The sequence below is a fragment of the Numida meleagris genome, unplaced genomic scaffold (assembly GCF_002078875.1).
Source record: "Numida meleagris isolate 19003 breed g44 Domestic line unplaced genomic scaffold, NumMel1.0 unplaced_Scaffold244, whole genome shotgun sequence".
In the NCBI taxonomy this organism is placed as follows: domain Eukaryota; kingdom Metazoa; phylum Chordata; class Aves; order Galliformes; family Numididae; genus Numida; species Numida meleagris.
The window spans coordinates 116,274-129,152 of record NW_018364243.1 but is presented as its reverse complement, the minus strand read 5'-3'; the positions used below and the strand labels follow the sequence as shown (position 1 = coordinate 129,152).

At 62.6% G+C, this 12,879-nt stretch overlaps 1 protein-coding gene across 1 annotated transcript in view; it reads right to left on the bottom strand.

Annotated features, from left to right (window-relative positions):
- Window positions 1–6: 6 nt before the first annotated feature.
- The window catches only part of COL2A1 (collagen type II alpha 1 chain), a 28,803-nt gene continuing 15,930 nt past the window's right edge, over window positions 7–12,879 (bottom strand). The window contains exons 8-53 of the mRNA XM_021382428.1: window positions 12,737–12,781; window positions 12,585–12,638; window positions 12,419–12,472; window positions 12,250–12,303; window positions 12,088–12,141; window positions 11,937–11,990; window positions 11,805–11,849; window positions 11,641–11,694; window positions 11,506–11,550; window positions 11,339–11,392; window positions 11,153–11,251; window positions 10,915–10,959; window positions 10,229–10,327; window positions 9,303–9,356; window positions 8,787–8,894; window positions 8,627–8,680; window positions 8,441–8,539; window positions 7,696–7,749; window positions 7,515–7,613; window positions 7,379–7,432; window positions 7,201–7,254; window positions 6,874–6,927; window positions 6,743–6,796; window positions 6,590–6,634; window positions 6,222–6,320; window positions 6,023–6,130; window positions 5,894–5,947; window positions 5,761–5,814; window positions 5,625–5,678; window positions 5,481–5,534; window positions 5,296–5,403; window positions 5,128–5,181; window positions 4,960–5,013; window positions 4,524–4,685; window positions 4,331–4,438; window positions 3,908–4,015; window positions 3,692–3,745; window positions 3,487–3,594; window positions 3,160–3,213; window positions 2,947–3,054; window positions 2,763–2,816; window positions 2,469–2,576; window positions 2,101–2,389; window positions 1,576–1,763; window positions 634–876; window positions 7–535 (exon numbers count right to left, since the gene is read on the bottom strand). Coding sequence (XP_021238103.1) covers window positions 389–535; window positions 634–876; window positions 1,576–1,763; window positions 2,101–2,389; window positions 2,469–2,576; window positions 2,763–2,816; window positions 2,947–3,054; window positions 3,160–3,213; window positions 3,487–3,594; window positions 3,692–3,745; window positions 3,908–4,015; window positions 4,331–4,438; window positions 4,524–4,685; window positions 4,960–5,013; window positions 5,128–5,181; window positions 5,296–5,403; window positions 5,481–5,534; window positions 5,625–5,678; window positions 5,761–5,814; window positions 5,894–5,947; window positions 6,023–6,130; window positions 6,222–6,320; window positions 6,590–6,634; window positions 6,743–6,796; window positions 6,874–6,927; window positions 7,201–7,254; window positions 7,379–7,432; window positions 7,515–7,613; window positions 7,696–7,749; window positions 8,441–8,539; window positions 8,627–8,680; window positions 8,787–8,894; window positions 9,303–9,356; window positions 10,229–10,327; window positions 10,915–10,959; window positions 11,153–11,251; window positions 11,339–11,392; window positions 11,506–11,550; window positions 11,641–11,694; window positions 11,805–11,849; window positions 11,937–11,990; window positions 12,088–12,141; window positions 12,250–12,303; window positions 12,419–12,472; window positions 12,585–12,638; window positions 12,737–12,781 — 3,855 coding nt within the window. The 3' untranslated portion in view covers window positions 7–388. The remainder of the gene's footprint in view (window positions 536–633; window positions 877–1,575; window positions 1,764–2,100; window positions 2,390–2,468; window positions 2,577–2,762; window positions 2,817–2,946; window positions 3,055–3,159; window positions 3,214–3,486; window positions 3,595–3,691; window positions 3,746–3,907; window positions 4,016–4,330; window positions 4,439–4,523; window positions 4,686–4,959; window positions 5,014–5,127; window positions 5,182–5,295; window positions 5,404–5,480; window positions 5,535–5,624; window positions 5,679–5,760; window positions 5,815–5,893; window positions 5,948–6,022; window positions 6,131–6,221; window positions 6,321–6,589; window positions 6,635–6,742; window positions 6,797–6,873; window positions 6,928–7,200; window positions 7,255–7,378; window positions 7,433–7,514; window positions 7,614–7,695; window positions 7,750–8,440; window positions 8,540–8,626; window positions 8,681–8,786; window positions 8,895–9,302; window positions 9,357–10,228; window positions 10,328–10,914; window positions 10,960–11,152; window positions 11,252–11,338; window positions 11,393–11,505; window positions 11,551–11,640; window positions 11,695–11,804; window positions 11,850–11,936; window positions 11,991–12,087; window positions 12,142–12,249; window positions 12,304–12,418; window positions 12,473–12,584; window positions 12,639–12,736; window positions 12,782–12,879) is intronic.

Below are 12,879 nucleotides of genomic sequence, written 5' to 3'. Positions count from 1 at the left end.
CGGGGGGGGGGATTCGCGATACCTGCGTTTGCCAGATCCCTTTGTGGGGAGGGGCCGTCGTACCTGCCAGATCGATTCCCACCTCCACCCGACCTAAAGAAATAGGCCTTCCAGGAAGGCAATAAATAAATAAGCCCGTGGTTTTACTTCGCAGTCTGCCCAGGGACGGCGCTGGAGGGAGGCGGTGGTCCCACGCGGAGCGCGGGGGTCGTGCCAGCCATTCAGTGCAGAAGTTGTGATCGGAAAGTACGGGTCCTTGGGGTGGGATTGGTTTTCTTTTACGGTATTGGGCTGGATTCCTTTTTTTTTTTTTTTTTAAAAAAAAAAACACAACAACAACACAACAACAAACAAACAACCAACAAACACACAAATAAAACCACTCTTTTTACAAGAAGCAGACTGGGCCAATATCCACGCCAAACTCCTGATCGGCTCCGCCAATGTCCATAGGTGCAATATCTACAATGGGCAGGCGCGAGGTCTTCTGCGACCGGTACTCGATGACCGTCTTGCCCCATTTGCCAGTGTGTTTCTGGGGAGAAAGAAGAGGGCAGGGATGCTGCCAGCTGCTCCGGCCCTACCGCCTCAACCCCACCTCCCCCTTTCTTCTGCAGGCACCCAGCAACCTACCGTGCAGCCGTCCTCCAGGACGCTGTACGTGAACCTGCTGTTGCCCTCAGCTCTGATCTCCACGTCGTTGGATCCCTGGATGAGGATGGCTTTCTTCAGGTTGCCCGTCTCCTCGTCCATGTAGGCGATGCTGTTCTTGCAGTGGTAGGTGACGTTCTGGGAGCCCTCGGTGGACAGGAGGCGGAGGAAGGTCATCTGGATGCTGGCGGTGTTGGGAGACAGGTTCTCATCGCCGTAGCTGAACTGGAGGGAAGAGGTGAGGAGTTAAAACCTGCGGGCATCACGTGCCACCTTATTCTCAGGCGCTTTTTGAGCGGACTTCCGTACTTCAGGTTCCCAGATGGCTGAAAAAATCGGAGTGGTTTGGGTTGGAAGGGTCCTTAAAGATCATAAAACCAATAGAATCGCAGAATGGTTGGGTTAGAAGGGTCCTTAAAGATCACGGAACCATGGAATGGCTGGGTTGGAAGGGTCCTTAAAGCCCACCCATGGTCTGGTTGCCCCCTGTGGATCAGGTCACCCAGGACCTGACTCAAAACCCAAACCCTACGTCTGAGAGCGGTGTCCCAACACTCCCTGAGCTCCAGCATCTCGGGGCTGTGCCTATTGCCATGGGGAGCCTGTTCCGTGCCCAACACCCTCTAGGGCAGAACCTCTTCCTAACACCCTGTAGGCCCATGAGGAACTGTAGGGCCATAGGGGGCTGTAGGGCCGTGAGGCCTCCCCTCATGCTCATCTTTTCTGGGCCAAACAAACCGGGGGAGCTCAGCTGCTCCATCCCATCCTTTTCCTTTGATTTGTGGAGCTAAACTGACCCAACTCTACACCTTCAAAGCAGCCCTCTAAAACTTCATTCAAATATACTTCATTCAAATATATCCATCAACATAACCCCAAGGAAAGACGCCTCAGGTAGAGTCAATCCTCCAAGAGGACACCTACGTGGAAACCGCCGTTGATGGTCTCCGCAAACCAGACGTGCTTCTTGTCTTTTGTCTTGCTGGTCCACCAGTTCTTCTTGGGGATGCTGCTGGGGGTTGGGTAGACGCAGGTCTCGCCCGTCTCCATGTTGCAGAAAACTTTGATGGCGTCCAAGGTGCAGCCCTGGTTCGGGTCAATCCAGTAATCTCCTGCAGCGGGGAGGACAAAGGGAATGTTCATGGGGCTGGGGAAGTCTAGGAGTCATTAAGGCTGGAAAAGACCCCTAAGATCAAGTTCAACCGCTGCCTCATCCCCACCGTGCCCACTAAGCCATGTTCCCAAGTGCCACATCTCCACGGTTCTCCAGCACCTCTGGGGACAGCGACTCTCCCACCTCCCTGGGCAGCCCCATCCGGCGCCCAACCGCTCTTTTGGAGAAGAAATCTTTCCTAATATCCAACCTGGCTGCAGGTCAGTGCAAGGATGCTGGGGATGCTCTTCTTCGGGGGAGAGGGGAGGAGGGAGAGGCAGACACGGAGCTCTTACCGCTCTTCCACTCGGGATGGCAGAGCTTGATGTCGCGGCAGGTCCTGGCTGGGTTCTTCTTGGAACCCTCGGGGCTGCGGATGCTCTCGATCTGGTTGTTGAGGGACTTGAGCGTGGCGTCCACCTCGACGTCGTGCTGCCGCAGGCCCCCGGCCGCCTCGTCCGCCCGCATGTAGCGGATGGGGTCAGGGCCCTTCTCTGTCTGACCCAGTCCAGCGAAAGCGGACATGTCGATGCCGGTGCCCGGGGGGCCGGGAGGACCAGGAGGACCGGGGTTTCCAGGAGGACCCTATGGGAGGAAGATGTGATCCTGACGGGCTGCTCTGCGAGCTGGACCCCATTCCCTGCCTCCCCGCACCAGGACTCACCGCAGGGCCAGGTTCACCGCTCCGTCCGCGGGGACCGGGAGGACCGATGGGGCCGGGCATGCCGTTGGAGCCGTCTTTGCCAGAGGGGCCGACAGGACCAGGGGGACCCTAGGAGACAGCCCCAAAATGGGTTAGTCAAGTCATTGCGAGGCCTCAGGGCAGGGGAGGCGATAGGGAGCCATTAGCTCCTGGTGCTAACGAGCAATCAGAAGCGAATAGAAGCTGGAGCTGCCCGGGGAGGGCACTGCTGCTCCTTCCCCTTTCACCGCCCCAAGTGCCGCTGCCAGGACTTACTCTGGGACCGGAGGGACCAGCGGGACCAGCAGCACCTTGGTCTCCAGAAGGGCCCTGAGGAGGAAGCCGGGGTGGTCACAGCTCTGTGGCCAGCAGGTGGGCCCTGGCAGAGCCTCGGTGGCCGCAGAGACCCCGAAGGAACCGCATCCTACGGGGGGGCTCAGCGCTCCCCAAACCAACTTACAGGTGGTCCGGGCAGACCCTGCAGACCGGTGAAGCCGCGGTGGCCCTTCAGCCCTCTCTCTCCAGCCTCTCCCGTCTCACCTTTGTCACCACGAGGCCCTTGGGGTCCCTAGAAGTGGGGACGGGGCCGTGTCGGGCTCAGGGTGGCAGACCCCTGCCCAGGACGCCCCGCAGACTGCACGTGGGATGCGCCAATGGGCTCAGCAGCACTCACCGGCATTCCTCGAGCTCCAGCAGGACCAGAGGGACCCATGGGCCCCTGTGCACCCTGCGGGGAGAGAAAAGGGCATCAGAAGGTGTCAGCGACCTGAAGCACCACCCCGAAGCCGTGAATTTGGGATTTTAGGGGTGTCTGAACCAGCCCCATGTGCTGCACCCCAGTTCCTGGCAACAGTGACCACCAGCAGCTGCTGGTGCCTCACAGCATCTTCAAATGCTCTCAGCTGGAGCACTGCTGCAAGGAACAAACCTCGGGGGGAACCCCGGCGGATTTTCAGCCATAATGAGACCCTAAGCTCCACACCCTCGCGCCAGCACTCACCGTCTCGCCTCTGTCTCCTTGTTTGCCAGTGGGACCAACGGGGCCGGGAGCGCCGGGGGCTCCGGGAGCACCGGGGGCACCCACGGGGCCGGTCTCACCGCGATCGCCCTGAGTGCAGACGGTGAGGAGGTCAGATCTGTGCCAAACCCCGTGGCTTTCAGCACGGGGACTGCAAGCACCAACGGGGAGTGCACGGCAAGCTCACCTTCACGCCGGCTGCACCATCCCTGCCAGGGGGTCCGTCAGCACCAGGGTTGCCCTAGGAGGAAAAGAGGATGTTATAACCCTGGGGTGCAGCAGGATTTGTGCAAAGTCTCCTTGCAACGCTGGAGAAAAGACGCCGGGGAGCTCCGGGAGCAGAGCTGTGCCACGGGGTCGGTGGTGCCCGGTGCCGCCGTGATGTTGCCGGGGTTTCGCCCACCTCGCGCCCGGGTTCGCCGGCGGGACCTGTCAGCCCGGGGGGGCCCACGGGGCCGGGGGGACCTCGGTCGCCTGCAGAGCCAGGTGCTCCTTGCTTTCCAGGTTCGCCCTAAACGAGGGGAAAAATGTGCATGAGTGGGAGAGACCCCAGCGCAGCCCCTTGCCCTTTTTTTTTTTTTTTACGGCTTCCAGACCCCTCCACAACAAATAACCAGCGATGGTTTTCCTGCCCCGGCTTTAAGCCTTGCACCAGCGGCTCCTGGTGGGGAAAAGGAGCTTTGCAAAACCCCAGCCACCAACCTGGAAACCCCACGGGCTGCGCCAAGGGGCTGGCCACCCCTGAGATGGGCTCCTGAGCATCACGGCCCCCACATTTCCGCACCCCATAGGATTCAGGGCACCCAAATGACAGTGACCCACTCACCGATGGCCCTGGCAGTCCAGGGAAGCCTCTCTCACCGCGCTGTCCTGGGAGACCCACGATACCACGCTGTCCTGCCAAGCCTTGAGGACCGGGGGGGCCGTCAGGACCCTGCGGGGAGGCAGAGAGGGGGATCAGACCCAGCACAACGGCAGCAGGGGGATGCACAGAGGGAGGTGCCCCCCAAAATCCTCACCGCGGGGCCGTCCTCGCCGGGTTCACCCTTCTCGCCGGGGGGGCCGGCGGGGCCTTGGAGTCCAGGGTCACCAGCACGGCCAGGAGGGCCGGCATCGCCACGAGCACCCTTGGGGCCGTCTTTGCCAGCAGAGCCAGGGGGTCCGGGGGGGCCTGGGTTACCCTAAGGGGAAGGAAAGCAGCGTCAGTGCAAACCAGAGGTGGCCATTCCATCTTTGCCACCCACATCCCAGTGCTGCTTGGTTGGGGTCCCAGGTTTGGAAATCCTTAGAAGAATCCTTTTCCATCACCGGAATGGCCAAAAGCCAGCACCAGAGACCCGAGGAGGAAACCCCCATATGTCCATATAGGGACACAGTGCTTCCTCCAACACGCAGCACAGGGCAGGCAGCACCCAAACCCCAGGTGGGGGCAATCCCAGAACCCCTCAGACTCACATTAGGGCCAGGTGGTCCCACACGGCCGGCAGCTCCAGGGAATCCTGTGGCTCCCTGGGGAGGAAATCAGGAAGTCAGAAGAGATGGAGAAGAGAAACATGGCTCAGACACAGCTCAGCCCCACGGCCACCCCTTCCCCATCCTGCAGCCCACTCCCCTGGTACTCACAGGGGGACCCTGAGCCCCGCGAGCTCCTTTGGGACCAGTGACACCAGTTGGACCCTGGGAGGGAGAGAAAAACAGGTTAGAAATACAAACAGGAGCTGCAATGTGACCGCCTGCACTGGGGCTGTGACGCCCCAAATTTGGGGTTTTGCCCCCATTTTGGGGCTGTACCTGAGGGCCAGGTGCACCGGAGGGACCCTGGGGACCGGGAGCGCCGGCATCACCCTTCTGTCCAGGCTCTCCCTGCTCGCCTTTGGCACCGGGTTGTCCATCGGCACCCTGATGGGGACAGCAGCCACTGTGAGTGGGGTGAGGACGTGGGGTGTGTGATGGGGGCTTTGGGGTGGAACACTCACCGGTGGGCCAGCAAATCCAGCAGGACCAGGGGCACCAGGCTCGCCACGCTCACCCTAATGGGGAGAGATGGGGGGGGTTGATAAGGGGATGGGGGTTTAGGGTGAAGGTTAGGGTCACCCAGGGGCTGCAGGCATTGTGCTTACGGGAGCACCACGGGCACCGGCAGCACCAGATGGACCAGGAGGGCCGGATTCACCCTGGAAAAGAAAGGATGGAGAGGTGGAGGTGCTGGAGGCATCCCATGGGGCGCACTGTGGGGCTCCGCGGTGCCGCTCTCACCTTCTCGCCGTTGGGGCCAGCGGGGCCAGGGGGGCCAATGGGACCCGTCAGACCCTATGGGAAAGAGACAGATGAGGACGCGGTCGCCGTGAGCATCCTTCGTCAGCCCACCCCATGGCCACGTCCCACTTACACGTGCGCCGTCCTTGCCCGGAGCTCCCTCAGGTCCCTTCTCACCGACGTCTCCCTGCGGGACAGGATGAGCGTGAGCCGAGCTGAGACCCGATGCCACTCAGGACACTCATGGGATGCATCACCTTACCCGGTCACCCTTGGGGCCAGCAATGCCAGCTGCTCCTCTCTCACCGGGCATTCCCTGCAGCCCTGGGGGACCCTGGGCGCCGTTGGGGCCAGCCGGACCGGTTGCACCCTAAAAGCAGAACAAGGATGTGGTCATTGGGGTTCTCATGGCATCACGGGTCCGTGGTGGTGGCACTGTGCCACCAACCTGTGTCACCCACCTTGGGTCCGTCGGTGCCGGGCGTTCCGGGGAGCCCGCGGGGACCCTGCAGCCCTTGGGCACCGGGAGAGCCGCGTTCACCGGGGAATCCACGTTCACCCTATGGGGGGGAGGGGACAGAGTTAGAGAGAAGCCCCCCGAGGCCGCGGGGAGGGGCACAACAGCGTTGTCCTCAGGATGGAGGGCAGCGCATCCATCCCAGGTGGGACTGGGGTGAACTGGGAGGAGAAGGGACACTGAGATGCTGGAACTTTCGGGGTCCAATGGTTCTGGTGAGGGTGGTTGGATTCCACTCCCCCCCTGGGCCCCCAAAACCTTCCATGGGACAGAAGGAGCCCTGTCCCCGAGCGGGGGTTGAGCAATACTCACTCTGGGACCAACAAGACCTGGGGCACCAGCTTCTCCAGGAACTCCCTGCAGAGAGGTGGGAAGAGCCAGGAGTCAGCACTGGAGGGGGTCAGCACTGGAGGGGTCAGAAAGGGGCTAAGGCCCCGCTTGCAGCCCAGGGACAATTGGCCTCACCTGGTCTCCGGGTTTGCCACTCTCCCCGGGGGGACCTGGTGGTCCGGGCAGTCCCTGGTTGAGGACAAGGAGTGGTGTTAGAGGGGTGCCCACCTGCATCACCCCAACCCCCCCTGCGTGCCCCCGCTCACCTGGAAACCAGAGGGACCGGGAGCTCCTTGCTCTCCTCTCTCACCCACAGGACCCTAAAGGAAGGACAGCAGTGATGGCTCTGAGACCCCTCCCCAGATTCAGCCCCTTTGCAGCCCCTCACCCACCCCAAGATTTTGGGCAAAATCAAAATCACACCGGGGTGGGGAGGCTGGAACACAAAATCCCAGCACTCCAACACCGGGGGTTTTGCCCACCCCATATCCCCAGCACACTTAGGGTGGTCTTCTGCCCAGATCCAGGGGGCTGCACCCCCCAGCCCCACATCTCAAACATCCCTCCCCAAATGGAGCAGCAATGACACTCACAGCGGGTCCGGGGGGGCCGGCAGCTCCTGTCTCCCCATCCTTGCCAGGAAGACCCTGCAGAGGAGAAATCCCCGGCGCTCAGCCCTGTGCCTCAGTTTCCCCATCCACACACAGGGCACGGTGCAGGGGAAACCCCAAAAGCTGATTTTATGGGGTCAGAGTGGCAGAAGGAGCTCACCCGCAGCCCTGGGGCGCCGGGCAGTCCTTTCTCTCCGGCTTTTCCAGGCTCACCCTACAGGGAGGACAGAGGACGGGATCACACCCGGGCTGACCTTCGCAGCTCCGTTTTGGGGCAGAAAACGGTCAATACTCACATTAGCGCCTTTGGGACCAGGGAAACCCATCACACCGGGCTGCCCACGAGCACCTTGCGGGCCAGGGGGGCCGGGGCGGCCATCCTCGCCGGGAGCACCCTATATGGGGAGGGGAACATCAGCGTGGGTCACAGCTGCCATCCCCAGCCCCCACTCCCCCACCCCATGGAGCATCACTTACAGTCGGACCGACTTTGCCTTGAGGTCCCGCATCTCCGGGGCGGCCGGTGAGACCCTGTGGGGGAAGGAAGCAATGGAGGCTGCAACGGGTGGCCCCCAAATGGGGGAGGGATACACTGGGAGCCCCTGTCCCGCCCAGCTCCAGAGCTGAAATGGGGCCAGGATGAGGGCCCTGGGGGCTGTGTGCCCCTAAGGAGCATCTTCAGTGACCCCGGGGAGAGTCTCACCGCAAAGAGCATCTTTGGTAACCCCAAACGCATCCTAACTCACCCCATAGAGGACCTGCACCCCAAATATGGTGCAGGTGGGGTTAGTTGTAGTGCAACTACCCATAAGTGCATCTTAGCTAATGCCAAAGTGCATCCTGATTAGCGCCAAAGAGCACCTGAACCAACCCCAATGAGCACCTTCATCCCAAAGCGCAGCTGGGCTAACACCAAACGAATCAACCCCAAAAGCTCCTGAACCAACCCCAAAGGTTCCGTAACAAACCCCAAATCTTCTTTAACCAAACCCCAAATGTTCCTTAACCAACCTCAAATCTCCTTAACCAACCCTAAATGCTTCTTAACCAACCCCAAATGCCCCTTGACCAACCACAAAACCCCTGAACTGTCCCCAAAACCCCTCCTCGCTGACCCCAGCAGCCCCCCACCACCACCCCACATCCCTCTGCCCCACCTTAGCCCCCCCCAGCACTCCCACCCCCCCAAGGGGAGCAGGCTCTGTGCCCCCCCAGCTCTCACCCTCGCTCCGGGCAGCCCGGGCTCTCCTGGACGTCCGGGGTCACCGCTGGCACCTTTGGGACCGGCGAGACCAGCGGGGCCACGTTCACCTGGAGCACCCTGCGTAGGGTGGGAGGGGGGCACAGGTTGGGGGGTGCAGGGAGTCGGCACCCCCTATAGGGCCCCCCCATAACCACGAGGTCCCACCTTGGGTCCAGCCAACCCATCCTGCCCGGGGAATCCACGATTGCCGGGTGCGCCCTATGGAGGAAGAAGAGGGGCAACGTCAGGGTTGGTCGTTGGGTTTTTTTTTGTTTGTTTGTTTTTTAAGGTGGGGGGCAGCACTTTGCCAACGGGGGGCACGCACCCTTTCTCCGGGGGGGCCCACAGGGCCAGCGGCACCAGGTTCACCACGAGCTCCTCTCTTGCCTTCCTCGCCAGCCGGCCCGGGGGCACCTTGGGGTCCTGCGGGTCCCTGAGGAAGAGGAGGAAAAGGGGTCAGAACAGCAAACCAGGACGGGTTGGGGGGGGTGGGGTTCAGCTCGCAGCTCTCCCCCTACCAAAGCCCCAGGTTCCGGGGGTCCACACGGTGCCGCATGTCACGACGGCGCCGGGGCTCAGCGGCCCCGCAGCGGGAAGCGGCCCCACGCATTGAGGTTGGTTAATGAAGCGATGGGGGAATGTCCCCGGCCCCCGGGCCGAGGGGGGGGGCACAGCGCGGCCCTAACACAGAGCCTATTGTTCCCCCTCCACCCCCCGCTGCAGGAGGGGGGACGCTGCCCCTCGAGGGGCCTCGTTAGGGGAAGAGGTTCGTTAGAGACGCGGCCCCGCAGCGGGGTCCTCCCCGGATGGCGGGGGCTGGATGGGCCCCCCCAGAACTCACCGTCTCACCCTTTGGTCCTTGTTCACCCTTGAAGCCTGCGATGCCGGGTTCGCCCTGGGGGAAGAGAGGGCGGTGGGCAATGGGGTCTGAGTGTCCCCATCGCTGTCCCCGTTCCAACCCCAGCCCTGTCCCCACCCCAATTCCTACTCCATTCCTGGCCTCATTCCCATCCCCATCCCCATCTCTCCCTCCAGCACTTTTCCTGTCCCTATCCCTGTCTTCACCCCCATCTGCATCCTTGTCCCCATCCAATCCCTGTCCCCACGCTGTTCCCATCCCTGTCTCCATTCCACCTGTCCCCACACGGTCCCTGTCCCCCCTCCCCTTTCCTGCTCCCTAGTCCTTTTCCCATCTCTATCTCCACTCCATCACTGTCCCCATTTCATCCCCATCTGTATCCCTGTCTCCATCCCTCTTCCTGTGCCCATCCCTCCTACTCCTGTCTCCCTCTATCCCCAGCCATGTCCCCATCCCATCTCAACCCCTAGCCACAGCCGTCCCCTTCTTAATCTCCATCTTATTCCCTGTCCCCATCCCTTTTTCCCATCCCCCATTCCCCCCATCCTCAACCCTATCCCCATCCCTGTCCCCAGACCTTTCCTCATCTTCATGCTCATCCTCTTTCCTGTCCCTGTACCTACCCACGTACCCATCTCATCCCATCCCCATTCCTACCCCATCCCATCCCCAGTGTCCCCTTTGGGACCAGAAGAAGGTCCCCTGGGGGTGACCCAGAGGCACCTGGGGAGGGGACAGGGAGTGACCCACAATGGGGGGGGGTCTCCTGCACAGGGGCGTGTCCTGTGGCGTGGTGGGAGGGGCCTGTGACAAATTGGGCAGGGCTATTTCCAAAGTGGGCGGGGTCATCTGGCAGTGGGCGGGGCCATGCCCGCAGTCCCCATGTGGGGTCTCAGGGGGTCTCTTACCGTCTGTCCCTTGGGTCCCAGGGGTCCGGTGGCACCTTGGGGTCCGGGGGGGCCGCGTGGGCCGGGGAATCCTGGAGCGCCTGCAATGCCTGGGGCACCCTGCAGGCAGACAGCAGCCATTGGGGGGGGGCACAGCGTGGCCCCATGTCCCCCAGTGTCCACATGGCTCCCAGCATCCCACTTCCCCTGCATCCACCCACACTACACAGCATCCTGCCCATGACCCCATGGCCCCCAGCATCTCCTGTCCCCCAGTACACCCCGCACTCCCCCATATCCTCCAGCATGCCCCCAGTGTCCCCAGCATCCCCATGTCCCCCAGCATCCCACATCCCCCACATGCATCCCACACTCCCCAACAACCACCCGTGCCCCCAGCATCTCCCAGTGACCCCCAGCATCCCCACGACCCCCAGCGTCCCCACATCCCACATGCATTACACACACCCCAGTATCCCCCCCATACCCCGCAGCATTTCCCCACACCCCCTACAGCACCTTCAGTGCCCCCAGCATCTCCCCCATGTCCCTCATGCCCCCCAGCACCCCCTCATTTTCCACCCCCCCAACATCCCCCATCCCTCAGCATCCTTATGACTCCCAGCATCCCCACGTGTCCCCCCACCCCAGCTCCACCCCAGGGGCTCTGGGACCCCTCCCTCATTCCCACCCTGGTCCATACTCACCGCTGAGCCCTTGGCACCGGGGATGCCATCAGTCCCTGGGTTACCCTAAAAGAACAACAGTGAGACATCTCTCACCTTGTGCCTCAGTTTCCCCATCCCCAAACACAGGACAACCCCCCCACTGCTTGGATCCCCCCCTAACCTCCCCACCATGTCCCCATCCCCACAGCTCCAAGCCAAGGGGGCTGCCATGAGGATGGGGCATCCCACGGATGTGACACGCAGTGGGGACACTTACGGGTGCGCCAGCGGGGCCGGGAGAGCCGGGGGTTCCAGATTCGCCGCGGGGTCCTTGGGCACCCTCAGGACCCCGTGCTCCAGTGGGGCCAGCTTCACCCTATGGGGAGAGAAGTGGGGTGAGACGGGGCACCGTGCCTCAGTTTGTCCCCCAAATCCACCCCATGTCCCCCTGCTCATTGCTTACCTTTGAACCGGGGGCTCCGGGGAAGCCGGGGGCTCCGGCAGGGCCAACAGGTCCCTGGGGGGAGAGGAGAGTGTGGGTGGGCTGCCCAGGCTGGGTGGGCTCCCAGAGATCCCCTGTGGGATTCAGCAGAACGTTGGGGTGCGGGGTCAAAGCAGCCCTATACTTACAGGGGGTCCAGCAGGGCCGGGGAGACCGTCATTGCCACGAGCACCCTGGGGAGAGACAGCAGTCACAGTGGGGGTCACAGCACCCTGATCCCCCCCCCCCACAGCCCCGTGCCATAGGGCCATTGTCACACTCACCGCAGCACCGGAGGGGCCGGGACGTCCTCTCTCTCCAGGCAGCCCTCGGGGTCCCTGCCGAGGTGGAGGGGACACAGCGTCAGGTCAGGCTCAGTGCGGAGGTTATGGGGTCCGTCCCCCCATTCTGTGCCTCAATTTCCCCTATCCCCACCCCCCGCACTCACCATGGGGCCGGGGGAGCCGTTCTCACCCGGGGAACCAGATTCACCCTATATGGGAAAAAGGGTCGAGAGAGGATGAGCCTCGGGGTGGGGGTACACACCCCCACGCCACGCAGGTGGTTGCCCCCCACTCACCTTGGCTCCGGGAGCCCCCGCTTCTCCTTTGGCACCGTCCAAACCGGGGTAGCCCTGGTTGGGGGGGAAAGGAGAGAGGCAGAAATAATGTTAGGGGGGGCACAGTGGGATATAAGTGATGGGGGAACAATGTGGGGTGGGGGGCACTCACTCGGTGGCCTTTCACTCCGGGGAGACCGGGAGTCCCAGGGAAGCCACGAGCGCCCTGCGGGGAGAAACAGGGTTAGGGGTGAACTTGAGGTGGGGGGGTAAGGGGGGGAGAGAAAAAGGGTTGGGGGCAGCGATGGCTGCGTTCAGCCCAGTGCTGCCTCACCTGGGGGCCGGGGGGGCCACGTTCGCCGGATTTGCCGGGTTTGCCTGTCTCACCCTGCAGGGAAACAATGGGGTTTTAATGGAGAGGAAGCAGCACTCGAAATGGGGCCAGGGGGCATCAGTGCACTGAGCTGCCCGCGCTCAGCTCCGCTGTTCCAGGGGGGACTCACGTCGTCACCGGGTTTCCCAGGTGGTCCCGGAGGTCCCCGGGGACCCATCGGACCCTACAAGGGACAGAGAGGCAGCGGTGAGGCGGGGGGGGGAGGAGGGACAGCCCCCAGCTGGGAGGGGGCACACAAAGGGGAACAGAAGTGAGGACAAGGGGGGGACACTCACAGCAGCGCCGGGTTCGCCGGGCTCACCGGGATTGCCTTGAAATCCTTGGGGACCCTAAGGGGGGGAGAGGGCACAGAGGGTGACATTGCGGGGGGAGGTGGGACGCCCAACCAGAGCCGCCCCCAAGAGCCCAGGGGGCTGCAGGTACTTACAGGTGCGCCAGTGGGGCCGGGGGGGCCGCGGGGTCCCATAGGGCCCTGTTGGAAAAGAGAGGAGGGGCAGCGTCACCAAGGGGGAGGGGACGAGGTGGTTGTCATCACCATCATCCCCCCCCCACCCAAAACAGAGGGTGCCC